Here is a 15412-nt window from a genome sequence, read left to right on the forward strand (position 1 = left end):
CCTGGCAGGACTAAAGATGTCACCACCAGTGATACATTTTAGAATGTAAATCAGGGAGAGGAAAGATTTTACAATGGGCAAACACTGACTAAATAACTTATAAGTGGATATTGTAAAAAATAAGCAATTTTATCCATTGTGTTATTTTGACTACAGTTCCTCATTAAAGCCTGCTTTTTCCAGCTGTCTCTTATAACAGCAGTGCCCACCACACATAACTTACTAATGCTGCCATGGTAACAGACAAACAGGACAAAGGCATGCTGGACAGCAGGAGGCATTAAATATGACCTTTCCAAAACACTCTAAAAAGCTTCCTAATTAGAAAGCGCAAGTACGGTATCTAATTCTCTACTCTGCGTACGCTTAATCTGTTTACTACTAAACAAAACGTGCACATTAAAAAGATGCTTCAAGGTACAGGCCAGCCTGAAATGAGAAGCTGTCCAAGATTGCTCTAAATGTTAAAATAATTTGTATTAAAATGTGCTAAAGAAGATCAAGCATTGCATTAATCACTAGTTATTTTTTGGTAACAGAAAAGATCCACTGTGAGTCCCCCCTCGGATCTGTAGAATTCCTGAATGATGTCAACAGCATTCTATCCCATAAATTTACAGCGCTCACTGTGAGGGACTGTCTGGATTGTACAGGTAATTTGTTTAGGTTGATTCTCTGTACATTTCTGCTGTAGGTTTGACTTAATAGGAACAAATTACGTTTTGCATACTGTGCTTACAGAAGCAGGGGTGTTAAACTCAAATACAAAGTGCACCAAAATTGAACACTGGAACCAAGTCGCAGGTCAACCTCAATGCCTAGTGGCCACCTCCCTTCCTCATACAGTTCCCTGGTGTCTAATGTCCCCTATATAGTTCCCTGGTGTCTAGTGGCCCCTGCCCCCACTCCTAAACAGCTCCCTGGTGTCTGGAGGCCCTTCTCCCTCCCCTATACAGTTTCCTGGTGTCTAGTGGTCCCCCTCCCTCCCCTATACAGTTCCCTGGTGTCTAGTGGCACGCCTCCCTCCCCTATACAGTTTACTGGTGTCTAGTGGTCCCCCTCCCTTCCTTATACAGTTCCCTGGTGTCTAGTGACCCCACCTCTCGCTCCTATACAGTTCCCTGGTTTCCAGTGGTCCGATCCCACCCCTAAACAGTTCCCTGGTGCCTCCCTCCGCTATACAGAATCCCTGTGTATAGTGCCCCACTCCCCCTTATATGGCTTCCCTGATGATTTAGGGCTTAAAGAGACTCTGAAGTGAGTTTAAAAATAGCTTTTTACCTTATATTCAACAGGGGCACGTTTGCCCCTGCTAAAACGCCGCTATCCTGTGGCAGAACAAGGGGTCTTTACCCCCCAAATCCCCTCCGTGGTGCCCGGGGAGCACTTCCTGGTGAGGCAGAGCTAATGACTGTAGCTCTGCCTCTCAGCGCGTCTATCAGCGCATATCTCCGCCTCTCCCCCGCCCCTCTCAGCCTTCCTTCACTGAGAGGGGCGGGGGAGAGGCGGAGATCTGCGGCTGATTGACGCGCATGGAGGCACAGCTGCAGCTCATAGCTCTGCCTCCATGGGCAGCAAAATCCACGACCAAGAAAGTCGTGTTTTTTGCAGGGGGGGATTTGGGGGGGTAAAGACCCCTCAATCTACCGCGGGATAGCGGCGTTTTAGCAGGGGCAAACATGCCCCTGTTGAATATAAGGTAAAAAGCCATTTTTAAACACACTTCAGAGTCTCTTTAACTTCCTTGTGGTGGTCTAGAGTGGCCAAACATAATGCAAAGTGGGGAAAGCACTTGCAGGCCAGATTTGATGGCTGATTAAAATATGTTAAAGTGAACCAGAGACGACGCACCCTCATGTATTTTACCATATATATCAGTGGGAACATTACAGAAAACACCTACCCTGCTCTCTGTTTCATTCTTCGCTGTTCAGCCTGCTTGTTATCAGCCCTGATAAAATCCCTGACTGAGCATTCAGTTTGGCTTTGCTATAATGACACAGCTATAATGATTCCTGAGCAGAGCCAGCAGGGGGCAGGCTTGGACTTGAAAAGACACCAGAAAACACAGACTCAGCTATGATGATTCCTGAACAAAGCCAGACTGCATGCTCAGTCGGGGAATTTATCAGGGCTGATTAGAAGCAAGCTATGCAGTGCAGAATGAAACAGAAAGCAACGTAGGTGCTTTCTCTAATGTTCCCACTGATGTATATGGTAAAATACATGTGGGTGCTTCATCTCTGGTTCCCTTTAAGTTTGAATAAATTACGCTATGCAAGTCTTTATGTCTGCTATAAACCAGTGGTTAGGGATGAATGTTTGGCCTACAATGGTATAGAGGAACTATTTGCATACTCGCCTTCTACTTATGTGCTGGAAGTGATGATCTGCAATTATCTCCCTTTTTAAAAGTGCAATATTTGCTGTGCTATTAGATTACTTGCAGTACAGTGCACACATTTTTACTCAGGATTGAACTTAATCCCAGTCAGTTGGCAATATCTCCTTTAACTTGAGAAATCGTTACCTTTTACAGAATAGATCATTGGGATGTCTGTATAGCTGATATTGTGGTGAAACCCCTCCCACAGAGTGATGTCAGGACCTTGGCCCTGACAGATTCCTGTCTGTAAACCTCTTTGCATGGTGGGAAATAACGGTTTCTAACTGCCAAGCAAGCAGCATCTCCATGTGTGTGTATATAGGTTATATTTATATAGCCTTTAAGCCTATTGCATTGTTAGTGGAAGTCTTTATAGATAATGCTAGTTGGTGCTGTGTGGGTTTTTTCTTGTCTGCCAGTGATAAAGAAAATGTCCCGCTGGCTCACGGTGATCAAGCTACATAAATTAGTTACACCGCGTGTATCTATCATTTCTAAATCTAGCTTCTATTTTTTAAATTCTCACTTTGCAATGTCTTGATTTATTTGTTTCCCCCTACTACTATATTTTGGTAGAGTTCCTCTTTAGCTGGGTATCCAACTTCTAACATAAACCAGGGACAGATAACATGCCTCCTTCTCTTCTCATATAAATACACAGGCTATACAGACACTTATGTTGAAGTCTGCTGACAGAGAGCAGTGATGCTATCCCATGTCATCCCTTGTAAATGAGAGTAAGAAAAGGATAGAGAAGTAGGGCGCATAGACGGGTCATGCAGAAGATGATGTGCATGAACACGGCTTGTCAGCTCACATCTCACAGAACCACGGGTTATATGTTATGTTTTCAGCTGTAACTGTGAAACTTGGCTGCGTCTGTGGCTGTAACGTAATGCAGACTCCGCAGTGCACTTATTGATAATTAACGCACTTCTATTGCATCACATGAAAGCTATTTTTGGTCGTTATTAATGGTGGACATCACAGAGGTGTTTACTAAGTAGGAATGTAGCAGCTGAAGTATCTCATATGCCACATCACTCTTTCAGATATCAGCATCAGGCAGATTATCCCTATGTGAGATAAACTGATTGTGAACTCTGCCCCGGGGTTTTATCCACAGTCTTCAGACCTGAAATGTGATCTGTGTATGCATGATCTTTGTTGTAGACAGATTCGTTTTGTAAAAGTTTTCCACGTTTGTTTATACCGGTCCAGCCAAAGTAATAATCATCTTGGCTGGATCTGACCAGCATCACATAAAAAGGTTGATTCAGAAAACCTATCTTAGGAGTTATCCCGCCTTACCTACCTCTTACTTTATCTATAAAATAATATTTCAGCATTTCCAAATAAAACAAATCACTCAAAACAAGTTGTTCCTGATTAACTTAAAGAGGATCAGAACTCAGAAGTCTTCTCTGCTCTAAAAGATACACAACAGTATAATAACCTTTAAACCAAAAAAACATTTCTTAGTTACAGCTGATACAAATCTTAAAATAAATCTGCACTGTTTCTACTTCCTGAGCCATGGAAGCAGACATATTGTTAGCATCCTGTGCTTTCAAATGGCCTTATTTGCCATAGGCAGTCATGTGACACGGGAGAGATCAGATTACATCTTGTGTTTATACACAAATGAGGGTCTAAATACATACAGCGTGCATTTCTCTCTGTTTTCCTTCTGTCCTGTGCAAGGGTTTAGATCCACTCTAAATTCATTTCTCGTCTTATTTTTTTTTTTTTGGGGGGGGGGGGGGGGGTAGGTGGGTGCTTAAAGGATACCAGAGCCAGGGGGGAAAAGGGGTGTTTTACTGACCTGGAGTTTCTGCCTCCCTTATCGTGCTCCCAAATCGCATGCGCATTCTACTCATGTACAGTTCACAAAGACTTAAACCGCGCATGCACAGAATGCTCCTGGCAAAAAGCTTGTGATGCAGCCCGGTCCATGCATGTGCAGAAGGCAAACTTTCAGAGAAGGACATCAGCATATTGGAGTGGATTGGAAGGACACTGGACAACCTAATAGACTGCAGGGGGGCTGGAAGAAGCCCCAGTAAGTAAATCTGCAAGCCCCCTTCCCTTTGCTCGGGTTTTCTCTAAAAGGATTTACATAAATATGATAAAAAAGAAAAGCCGATAAGGCAAGATAAGTAATGAGGAAAGTTTTGTGAATAAACCACACTATGTGATGTTTATAGCAGTAGAACCAACATTGCTAGGGAATGTATTTGGTGGTTGTTGGCTCCGCCCACTTTTTCTAACCTTAACACAGTCACTCAATGACCAAGCTTGTGAGCTTTGGGGTCCTTAGCATCAAGAATGTGAGAATGGAGGCAGTTTATTAATCAAACAAATCTGATTGGCTGTTTGTGGTTCCGCCTCCTTTTCTGAATTTGAATCCCAGTCACCCAATGACTGACTGAAGCTGGTTTGAGGCCTCTGCCATGAACATTGTAAGAATGGCAGCAATTTAAATATTTCCTTTGAAAATCAATGATGAATTTTGATTGGATGTTGTTGAATCCACCCACTTTCCTGAATATTAATCTCAGTGACCAAGTGTCCCATGTTTGAGAACCTTGCCATTAACAGTCACCAGACCGGCCAATCACAGCTGCCCACTGCTCCGTTTGCTAACCGGTGCCGATGGTCTCATGGGAGGGACCATGGCACCATCATTGGGCCAATCAATGCAGTCAGTCAGTAGCTGTGACCTATCAGATGTCACTGCTACTGATCGAGTGCAGTGATTGGCCCAATGACGGTACTGTGGTCCTACCTGCGAGACCATCTGCACCAGTTAGCAAATGGAGCAGCAGGCAGCTGTGATTGGCTTATCTGGTGCCAGCACCCCCCTGCCTGATTGGTCACGGGAGGTGCCACCAGTTGAATGAGGTCAGGAATTCAGGAGATGTGTGGATGAGAAGGGTAGTGTTTATGCCAGGAAGGCGAGCAGGAGAGCAGAGAGGAGGAAGGTGCCAGGTGTCCAACTGTTTGTCCAAATGCCACACCCTAAATTTTGCTGCCTGAATCACGGGATTCAGGTGGCTTTATGGTAGGTCCATCCCTAGCTACATGTGGCATCCAGGGAAATATGAGATGACAGGAAACCATGCAATCGATCATGGCCTTTGCACGAGTGAGGTAAACGATCGTGCCAACAGGTGTCTATTCACTCAATTGGACAACGCTTATACGACGAGCATTGTGACCATTATATGTCTTATTGTATACAGGTTCACTTTAAGCTGTAAAATGTTTTAGGGAAATAGTGAACGACAACACAGTTTTGAGAAAATCTGCCACCTAATAATACAGGAAATTCCATATGTTGGTCTTAAAACATTAAAGATGGCTGATGAATCACTTCTTCAGATATGTGGCCAAAACCTCTCCAGCATATGCCATGTGAGTCGTATCTGGACTCCAGAATCGTTCTCAATAACTAGAATCCTCTTTAATGTTAGCAGCCCTGAGCTGCAGTGTAAAAGCTGCAGCTGCCAGGGAGAGGCATCGTTAGTAAGATATTGTATGGAGAGCAGACCGTACGTTTCTGTGGAGTTGGTTGGAAGTCAACAGAATGCTTTGAAAATCTTCCATCTACTCTCACACAGTGCTGGTGGCGCTTTACTCATCCAAGTCGTTTTTATTTTCTATGTGAGCAATTTGGCTGCCAGCTGATGCATGATTTTTAGTGAAAGTTCCTTTTTTGAGCTTGCCGTCCATAATTCCCTTCTTATGCTTTTTCAAAACCACTTTCTGAGTTCTACTCGTTTGCTGACACCCACCTGCTTTTTTTTTTTTTTTTTTTTTTTTTTTTTTTGTGGGCTGCTTTTACATTTGAGCCCTAGTAAACCCTATAATAACACATTCATAAAAGGCCTGGTAATGGCTAATCAAGTCAAGACAAATAACATTTATTTTGCACTTTTCTCCTGGAGGACTCAAAGCGCCAGAGTTGCAGCCACTAGGGTGTGCTCTACAGGCAATAACAGTGTTAGGGAGACTTGGCCAAGGTCTCCTACTGAATAGGTGCTGGCTTACTGAACAGGAAGAGCTGAGGTTTGAACCCAGGTATCCTGTGTCAGAGGCAGAGCCCTTAATTATTACACTATCCAGCCATAGCCTGGCCTTGCACTGCTCACTGTGCCCTGCTACCCATTCCTGCGGTTTCGTAGGCGTGTGACCCAGAGCCGGATTAAGGCCAAATGGGGCCCTAAGCAAAATAGCAGATCTGCTTCCCCCCCCCCCCCCCCTTTGCCACCTCTTGTTTCCCCCTCTGTTCCCCTTGTGCCACCTCTTGTTCCTCCTGTGCCACCTCTTGTCCCTCTGTGCCACCTCGTAGCCTCCATGTCCCCTCTGTTTCCCCTGTGCCGCCTCCGTGGCCCTCTTTTGCCATAACTCACATGGCCCCATTCCAGCGATGAACCTCGCGGCTCTCCTGCAGGCCGCTCAGCTCTGATCACCACAGTTGCTTCTGTCCAGCTCTTCTAGCGTCATGAGGGGCAGGCCGGTAGTACCCATGGTGATGGGAGGCTAAGAGGGAGAGCACCTCTCTGTCTCTGCTTCACTGCCTCAGTAGTTCTCCTCTAGTCTGGAAGCCACTGCTACGTGTGTGATGCAGACGCTGAGTCAGCCACTGCCAACAGGCAACGGTCTCTTCAGCTTCCTTTTTGAGAATCCAAGTCTCACAAACACCTGGCTTTTTCTATAGAACTTTTTTTTTTATTATTGACAGTAGCCTTTTTATTGTTGACAGTAGATGCGATTGTCAGAACTTTAGTTGTATCATAGCTTATTCATCTCTTGGCTAACCTCTTTTTATTCAGTGATAATACATCATAGGTAATTGAAGCTTACTACTCTTTCATACTCCTTAATTATTAATAGCAAGAGGTTCTCTTTGTGAATCACTATGACATGCTATTACCACATATTTATTCTTTCCAATGTAAATGCATAATCCATCCTGACGGGAAGCTTGGTCTAGTTGATTCTGACCAATGTTCCAGTGTTCCTGTTTTATTGGTCTGTTTAATCCGCTTAAAGAGACACTGAAGCGAAAAAAAAAATGATGTTATTATGATTTGTATGTGTAGTACAGCTAAGAAATAAAACATTAAGATCAGATACATCAGTCTAATTGTTTCCAGTACAGGAAGAGTTGAGAAACTCCAGTTGTTATCTCTATGCAAACAAGCCATTAAGCTCTCCGACTAAGTTAGTCGTGGAGAGGGCTGTTATCTGACTTTTATTATCTCAACTGTAAGTGAACTGTTTACTTTTTTTCTGCTAGAGGAGAGGTCATTACTTCACAGACTGCTCTGAAAGAATCATTTTGAATGCTGAGTGTTGTGTAATCTGCACATATTATAGATAAATGCAATGTTAGAAAAAACACTATATACCTGAAAATAAAAGTATGAGAATATTTTCTTTGCTGCTAATCTTCTAGAAATTATTCATAGTACACATCCAATTCATTATATCATATTTTTTTTCCGCTTCAGTGTCTCTTTAAGTCAAGTATTGTGACGCTTTGTTTAGACGAATCCCACCTGAGTTAACTCCAATCTTTCTAATGCTGGGAATACACCATACAATTTTCTGTTATATTTTTCTGTTAGATTTCCTGTAAATAGATTATTTTCTGTAGAGACTGGTCATTAGCTCTGGTGCATTGTCTTCTGGTTATCTCCTGCTGAGTAGAACATTGCCTAATTGCTCGGCAGATAGATCGTTAGATAGATAATTTCCAACATGTTGAACTTTATCTATCTGGCAGGTAAATCTAACAGAAAATCTAATGCTGGATACACACGTTGAGATTTCCTGTTCGATTCCCGGGATCGAATCAATTATTTCCAACATGGTCAATTCGAATTTCGATCGTTTCTGCCGTCGATTTGGCATACTTGACATGCAAATCGACGGCAGAAACGATCGAAATCCGAATCGAGCATGTTGGAAATAATTGATTCGATACATTCGATCCCGGGAATCTAACGGGAAATCTCAACGTGTGTATCCAGTATAACAGAAAATGGTATGGTGTATTCCCAGCGTTATGATTGTGATTAACATCAGGTTAAAAAGAATTGAGAAGAGGGAGTCACCTCGCGTCAGCCACCTGATTCACCTTGACTTCGCAGATATTCATGTCCGAGTGTTTGACATGCTTTTTATACATTTTAGCTGTAGGAAAAATATTTTTTGCTACAAGCCAAATATGTGTCACAAGTGTCACCTGATCTGAACGTATCTTCTACTTTGTACTGTACTAGATGTAAATTTTCATTTAAAAGACACATTTGATACTGTGCATCGGTCTAAAGGTCTCCGGAACTTCAACAGTGTCTATAGTTAAAGGATACCCGAGGTGACATGATGAGATAGACATGGGTATGTATAACTATGCTGTGTTCCTTTTTTTCTTTCTCTGCCTGAAAGAGTTAAATATCAGGTATGTAAGTGACTGACTTAATCCTGACTCAGACAGGAAGTGACTGCAGTGTGAACCTCACTGATAAGAAATTCCAACTATAACACACTTTCTTAGCAGAAAATGGCGGGGAGAGCAGGAAAGAGATACAAAGGGTCAATAATTAATAGATTTTAGCTCTGGCATACTTCAATGAATGTGTCATTGAGCAAAAACAGCAAAACAGTTAAAACTTAAAACCTAGATTTAAACGTAAAATAAAACTGTGGAATATCTTAAAGGGATACTGTAGGGGGGTCGGGGGAAAATGAGTTGAAGTTACCTGGGGCTTCTAATGGTCCCCCACAGACATCCTGTGCCCGCACAGCCACTCCCCAATGCTCAGGCCCCGCCTCTGGTTCACTTCTGGAATTTCAGACTTTAAAGTCTGAAAACCACTGCACCTGCATTGCCGTGTCCTCACTCCCGCTGATGGCACCAGGAGCGTACTGCGCAGGCACAGTATGGTCTGTGCCTGAGTCTTGCCTTGAACTCCTTACTGAATAGGTACTTGACCTAGCCAGGATTCGAACCCTGGTCTCCCATGTCAAAGGCAGAGCCCTTAACCAGTACACTATCGTTCATTTTATTAGCTTATTTTTACCTCGGGTGTCCTTTAAGGGCAAACAATAATAGCTTTGAAGTGTACCAGAGACGAGAAGCGTCTCAGGTTCCATACTTACCTGGGCTTCCTTAAGCCCCATTAGTGCTGCTCGTCCTTCGCTGTCTCCCTGGGTGACTCCCATCACCCGCAATTGACCCCGAAAGCCTGGCCAAGTTGCTCTCCGTCGTGCATGCGCTGCCAGGCACGCTCCCCCGCCAGTAGAGTAGGAACCCTTTTGAACGTAGGTACCTCATCGCTCGTGAAAGAGTCTAGTACAGAATCCTTTGCATGCCATTTATTTTGGAAGGAAATATCCTCCATTTGTGCAATCAAACACAACTTTCAATCTAGTTGTTTGTATCACAATAAGAGTGCCAGCTTGCTTGAGTGTTTGAGTGCAGAGTGAGGGGTAGGCAGAACAGGGAACCTGAAGCGAGTAAAATTATTTAAAATAAACACACAACGTAGCTGCAAATGAATATTACATACTTACATCAAAGTCAGTTCCTCTCAGAAGCTTATCATTTTCTTCTTACAGTGATTCCTTCCAGTTCTGACAATATTTTGTCAGAACTGAAATATACCAGTTGCTGTCAGTTATATATCAGCAGCTGTCAGTTACTACTGAATGTGCAAGGTAATGCCCATGTTTCCCTTTGGCTTAAGTGAGTGATATTACAGTTTAACAGTGTGCTGACCAGGAAGCTGTTATGGGGTAATGGCCATTTTCAAAATGGACGACGGATAATTCTATTGATCACAGTGGACAAACCTAACGCAGGAAAGGAGAAAGAGATTGAGGAGTAGACTACACGGGAGGTAAGTATGACCTATGTATGGTTATTTTAACTTTTTATTTTGAGTTCAGGTTCTCTTTAAAGAGAACCCGAGGTGGGTTTGAAGAATATTATCTGCATACAGAGGCTGGATTTGCCTATACAGCCCAGCCTCTGTTGCTATCCCAAACCCCCCTAAGGTCCCCCTGCACTCTGCAATCCCTCATAAATCACAGCCACGCTGCTGACAAACAGCTTGTCAGAGCTGGCTGTGTTTATCTCTATAGTGTCAGTCTGCTGCTCTCCCCGCCTCCTGCAGAACTCCAGTCCCCGCCTGCATCCCTTCCCTCCCTGCTGATTGGAGGGAAGGGACAGGGGCAGGGACCGGAGCTATGCAGGAGGCGGGGGAGCAGCTGAGACTGACACCACAGATGTAAACACAGCCTCACAGCATGGCTGTGATTTATGAGGGATTGCAGAGTGCAGGGGGACCTTAGTGGGGTTTGGGATAGCAACAGAGGCTGGGCTGTATAGGCAGATCCAGCCTCTGTATGCAGATAACATTCTTTAAACACACCTCGGGTTCTCTTTAAATTATGCAACCACATTGCATTAACAATCAGAGCATTATGTCAAACACACTTAAGAATAAGTACACTAACTCAAATATTGCTTAGGTCAGTATGGTCTGTACTAACAGGTGCACATAAACTCCAAATTACAATCCTCTAAACAATTAAACAATTTACATTGCTTGTAAGGACAAGCGTTTAGATCAAGTTTACTGTGACATCTTTCCCCAGTCTAATTTAAATGCTCTTAGTTCATTCATAGTCCTCCCAGATGTTTAGATGTTTCTGACCAGTGTCTGTCCACCTGTTCTCTCTGTGGACGGCACACCGTGGATGTAAGGTAATAAAAGCCTCTAACAAACATTTACGGTAAATGTAAAATGAAGAGGTAGAATGGATTTTTTTTTAGTAATGAGCCACACTGTTGGCATGCAATTTTATTGTGTTTTATTGTGCTATTGAGCTGCCTTTGGGGCTAAAAATGCTGCTCAGTTCACTTTAGTAGATGGCACTGATCATTGCATAGCCGAGCACCAGTGTCTACACAAATTTGCTCTTGACTGTTCATCCTAAGCAAAAATGAGTAGCTCTGTATGCAGTGACATAGCTAAGAAGTCCCAGGCCCCAGTGCAATTTTAGCATTGGGGCCCCCCAAGCATGCTATAGATAACAATTGATAAAACACACCAAAAGCAATAAAGGACAACCACAGTGTCAGAGGGGAAAGAAGGGAATGGGAAACTGTGTTACTGATCACTACCATTCAAATCAACTATAAAAGTTATTATTAACAGCACAGGACCAATAAAGAGGTAATACTGTGTTTGAAGGGAGGGCCCCTCTAGCCCAAGGGCACCCGATGCAGTCGCTACTTCTGCACCCCCCATTGCTATGCCACTGTCTGTAGTAATGTAGCATTTCCCTGCCGCTGTATACCTTGCTGTACCCCATAAACTGCAGTCTCAGTTCTACTTCATTATCAGTTAAGAATCTTCGCAAGACGCGAGGGAACACGATACTCCGATCCTGTATCTACGTCCAGCTGTGGTTTATGGGTGGATGCTGTACATTTTATCCCTTGGAGGTCAATAACAATGTGAGCATTTACATAAATATGCCTAGAATGTAAATCATACAAACATACAGCAGAGAGGCCAGAGTGAACAATCCCCTGGTGACTCTTGAGACGCAGCCGTCAGCACCACGCCCTGACCGTCTGAGAGGACGAGGAGTCTCAGACGCATCACCACCTTATTCCGAGCTCCGCCATTCTCTCTCATGCCTATCATCTGTTGCTAGGCACCCGAAGCAAGATATGTAAACCGAAGACGATGATGAATTGAACCTAATTGATTTATTTATGCTGGAAATCTGCCTTAGGCCATGTATAATTATTTTAAACACAGATGTTAGTTGTGTATATTCTGGATAAGTCAGTTTGCATTGGTATTACGGTAAGTCTTATTAAAGCAGGACTCCACCCAGCACCATATGCCTATGAACCGGGAGGTGAGAGTTTAAGTAGAACTTCTTCTTCTATGGCATTGTTCTCTGGGAAAATGGCAGAAGCCAGAACACCAAATTGCAGAACATTATGAGCTCGTTCACACCTGGGGCGTTTTGCGTTTGTTTTGATCGGCAGTGATTTAAAAAAAACGCCCTGAAATCAGTAGTGCAATGAATTCTTATGGGATAGTTCATATCTGAGCATTTTGTCAGCTTTCCGCTCAGCAAAGCGCTGAATGTACCAATTTTAAGCGATTTTTGCTACAATGGAAGGTATAGGAAAAGCGCAAAAGGCTCAGAAAATCGCTTTGTGCGGTGATTGCGTTCACGCTTTTAAGAATAAATACATTGTATTTATTATTTTCTGGGTCAAATAGTTCACTTCCTGACTTGTGTCAGGGAGTAAAAAAAACAAATCTCTCTTCAAAAGTGCTTTGAAAAGCGCTTTATAAAAAAAGTAGCGCGAAGGAAAGAGCCAGGAGGGGATAAAAAGACAAAATCGCAAAACGCGGCTGCCTGAAATTTCGATTTTAGATGTGAACAAAGCCTATGAGTTTATTTTAATGTTCTGGAGATGCCAAGGAACATAGAAACAATAAAGTTTGTACCCATGACGCGATTTTTCAAAAAATTTTCCCATTACTGTATTTTTTTATGCAATTAGGCGAACAACATTTTGCGACGGACAGCGATAATGACTATCGGATCTTTAAGATCCTTAATGACTCCCGCGCAAAGTGCCACAATCGTTTGATCACTCGTTTGCGCCTGTCGTGTGCCGTTGCATTACATTGTGTGTTCCTGCGGGGTCCACATGCTAGATTAAAGTTGGCCAAGGTGGCCAATAAAGACTGCCTCTGCCAAAAAGCTAGCGCGTGTGCAGTGACTTCCCAATGCCTTGGCCAGTGATCAGCCTGGCGGATAGACTTGGCCAAGTGCTGGCTAAGAGCATTGTTCTCTCTACTCACCCCTCCCACTGTATGACACTCCACCGGCCCTCAACCCCCTGCATAGCAGCAGCCTGCAGGCTAGTGATGCATCTGCACAGCCTCAGCTCTGCAATGTCAGGATCGAGTGCAGATCCCTGCCAGACAACATGCCTTGTGCGTGTGTACGAGGATTTAGTCCTATCCACAGAGACATATCACTCCATACCTTGCAATGATGAAAACCGTCCTCTCCTATCTTCATTGTATGGCTCTATAAAAATGTATATAGTGCATGAATACAGGCCCTGTGTAAACCAGCAGTTATGTATGCAGGTCCGGCTTTCCAGGGACATAAAGGAATGTTGTGCATATTTACTCACTGACCTGAAGTAATGAATTATGGGAGTAACGTCTTGCTTTTCTGAAAATGAACATTTGCAAAACAAGGCTACGTTTTAAACCTGCACTGTCCAATTTCTGTGACTGGAATTACACTTTAATAAAAAAAAAAAAAAAAAGTAGGTCCTTGATCCAAGTTTTTCTTCTGACTGTCAACAGACCATTTATACTGTATATGGAGGTGATAAATCTTCACAAAACCACCAGACCCTCCTGGGAAAAACGCTGGAGATATCACAAAGACAATAGTAATGTCTGGAGCTCCTCCCAAACGACATATGCGAGTATTTCATAATATTATGGCAGGATCTCTACGAGCGACTGGACCAAAACAATGCTTTCTGTGCTGAGCTTTGATCTCCTTTGCATTTCACAGCTTCATGTACATCATACACTGATAAACACCCTCTTACAGTACTTGGGAAGATTACACAACATTTCACGTCGGAGCAATCAAAGGTTATTTGCAAACAGTGTAAGCGGAGCGGGACGCAGCTGTGAGTCATGGGAACAACCGCCATCAATTTACACCAGATGTTCTTTATCTCCCACCAAAATGTTTGGCCCTTTGTTATTCCTTCCCCTCCTTCTTCCTGGAAGCTAATTGTAGATGTACCCTCATCCATAATGTACCGATTTACATTTCTCAATTCAGTTTTGTGTGCTTATAAACAGTTTGCTGAATTGGGTTTTAATGACCCTTATTCTTAATGTTTTCGTATGACTTGGCAGAGACTCACGAGACCTGCCTTCTTGATGATTGTTATTTAAATATCGTACTAGATGAAAGGATCAGGATTATATTTTCAAAGGTCCTCACCATGCTGTTCAATCAGCTGGGTGTAAAGCTGGAATTACATAAGCCAAGCCTAAGGCAATCCAGGAAAGTATGGGAAACTGGGGCCCTGGTGTGTGGACTACATTGCAAATATGTAGCTTTAGTACATCTTTTTCTAATGCAGAAAATTTAACTGCTTGCTGAAGGATATTCAGGTCAGAAATACTTTATAAAGTGACCTTCGGTCATTTTCTGAGCCCCTGCCTGGAAACTCGTTCTAAAGCATACCTGATGTGACATGATGAGATAAACATATACACATATGGTACTAGCTCTACCAGAATATTAACTGAAGTCCCTTTCTGTTTTCCAGTACAACAACAGGGAACCTGAGATGGGGGATATTAAAAAAATTATACATACCTGGGGCTTACCCCAGTTCCCTCCAGGCTGATCGCTCCTTAGCCTTCCTCCTGCGCCGACTGGATCCTTCACAAGTCGGTCATAAAGTCCTTCGGTCTGGGGTGTACTACGCATGGGTAACCTAGCTTTTGTTAACGGGACCGTTCTGCGCCTACGATGACAGGTGCCCAATTGGGGGGGGGGGGAGGGAGAAAGCAGCTCTACTGCACGTGCCCCGACTGAAGGACTTAAGGGGCAGAATAATGGAGGATCCAGGTGGCGCAGGAGGATGGTGAGGGTGCGATTAGCCTAGAGGGGGCTGGAGGAAGCCCCGGGTATGTATAATTTTTTTTTATATCCCCCCGTCTCAGGTACACTTAGAAAAAAGAAAACTTGAGTTGTTATCTATGCAAATGAGCTTGTCAAGCTTGTCCAGTTTAAATACCTGTAGCCCCCGACATACTTGTAAACACTCCACTTATGAATGACCTGGCGGTATGAATGGTCTAAAAATGTAAAATTTGATTCTGTGGGGAAAATTTCAAAAAGACCTTGTAGTTTTTTTCGTAA

The 15412-nt window shown here is 43.3% G+C and overlaps 1 protein-coding gene across 5 annotated transcripts in view; it reads left to right on the plus strand.

Annotated features, from left to right (window-relative positions):
* LOC137563743 (peroxisomal acyl-coenzyme A oxidase 3-like) overlaps positions 1-15412 on the plus strand; it is a 372185-nt gene that overhangs the window by 116128 nt on the left and 240645 nt on the right. For all 5 annotated transcript variants that reach the window (XR_011030424.1, XM_068276653.1, XM_068276644.1 and 2 more), the window contains exon 13: positions 540-653. Coding sequence is in view for 4 of the 5 variants with exons in the window: in XM_068276653.1 (XP_068132754.1) it covers positions 540-653 (114 nt within the window). In the remaining variant the exon portion in view is untranslated. The remainder of the gene's footprint in view (positions 1-539; positions 654-15412) is intronic.

The sequence above is a fragment of the Hyperolius riggenbachi genome, chromosome 1 (assembly GCF_040937935.1).
Source record: "Hyperolius riggenbachi isolate aHypRig1 chromosome 1, aHypRig1.pri, whole genome shotgun sequence".
NCBI classification, from domain to species: Eukaryota; Metazoa; Chordata; class Amphibia; order Anura; family Hyperoliidae; genus Hyperolius; species Hyperolius riggenbachi.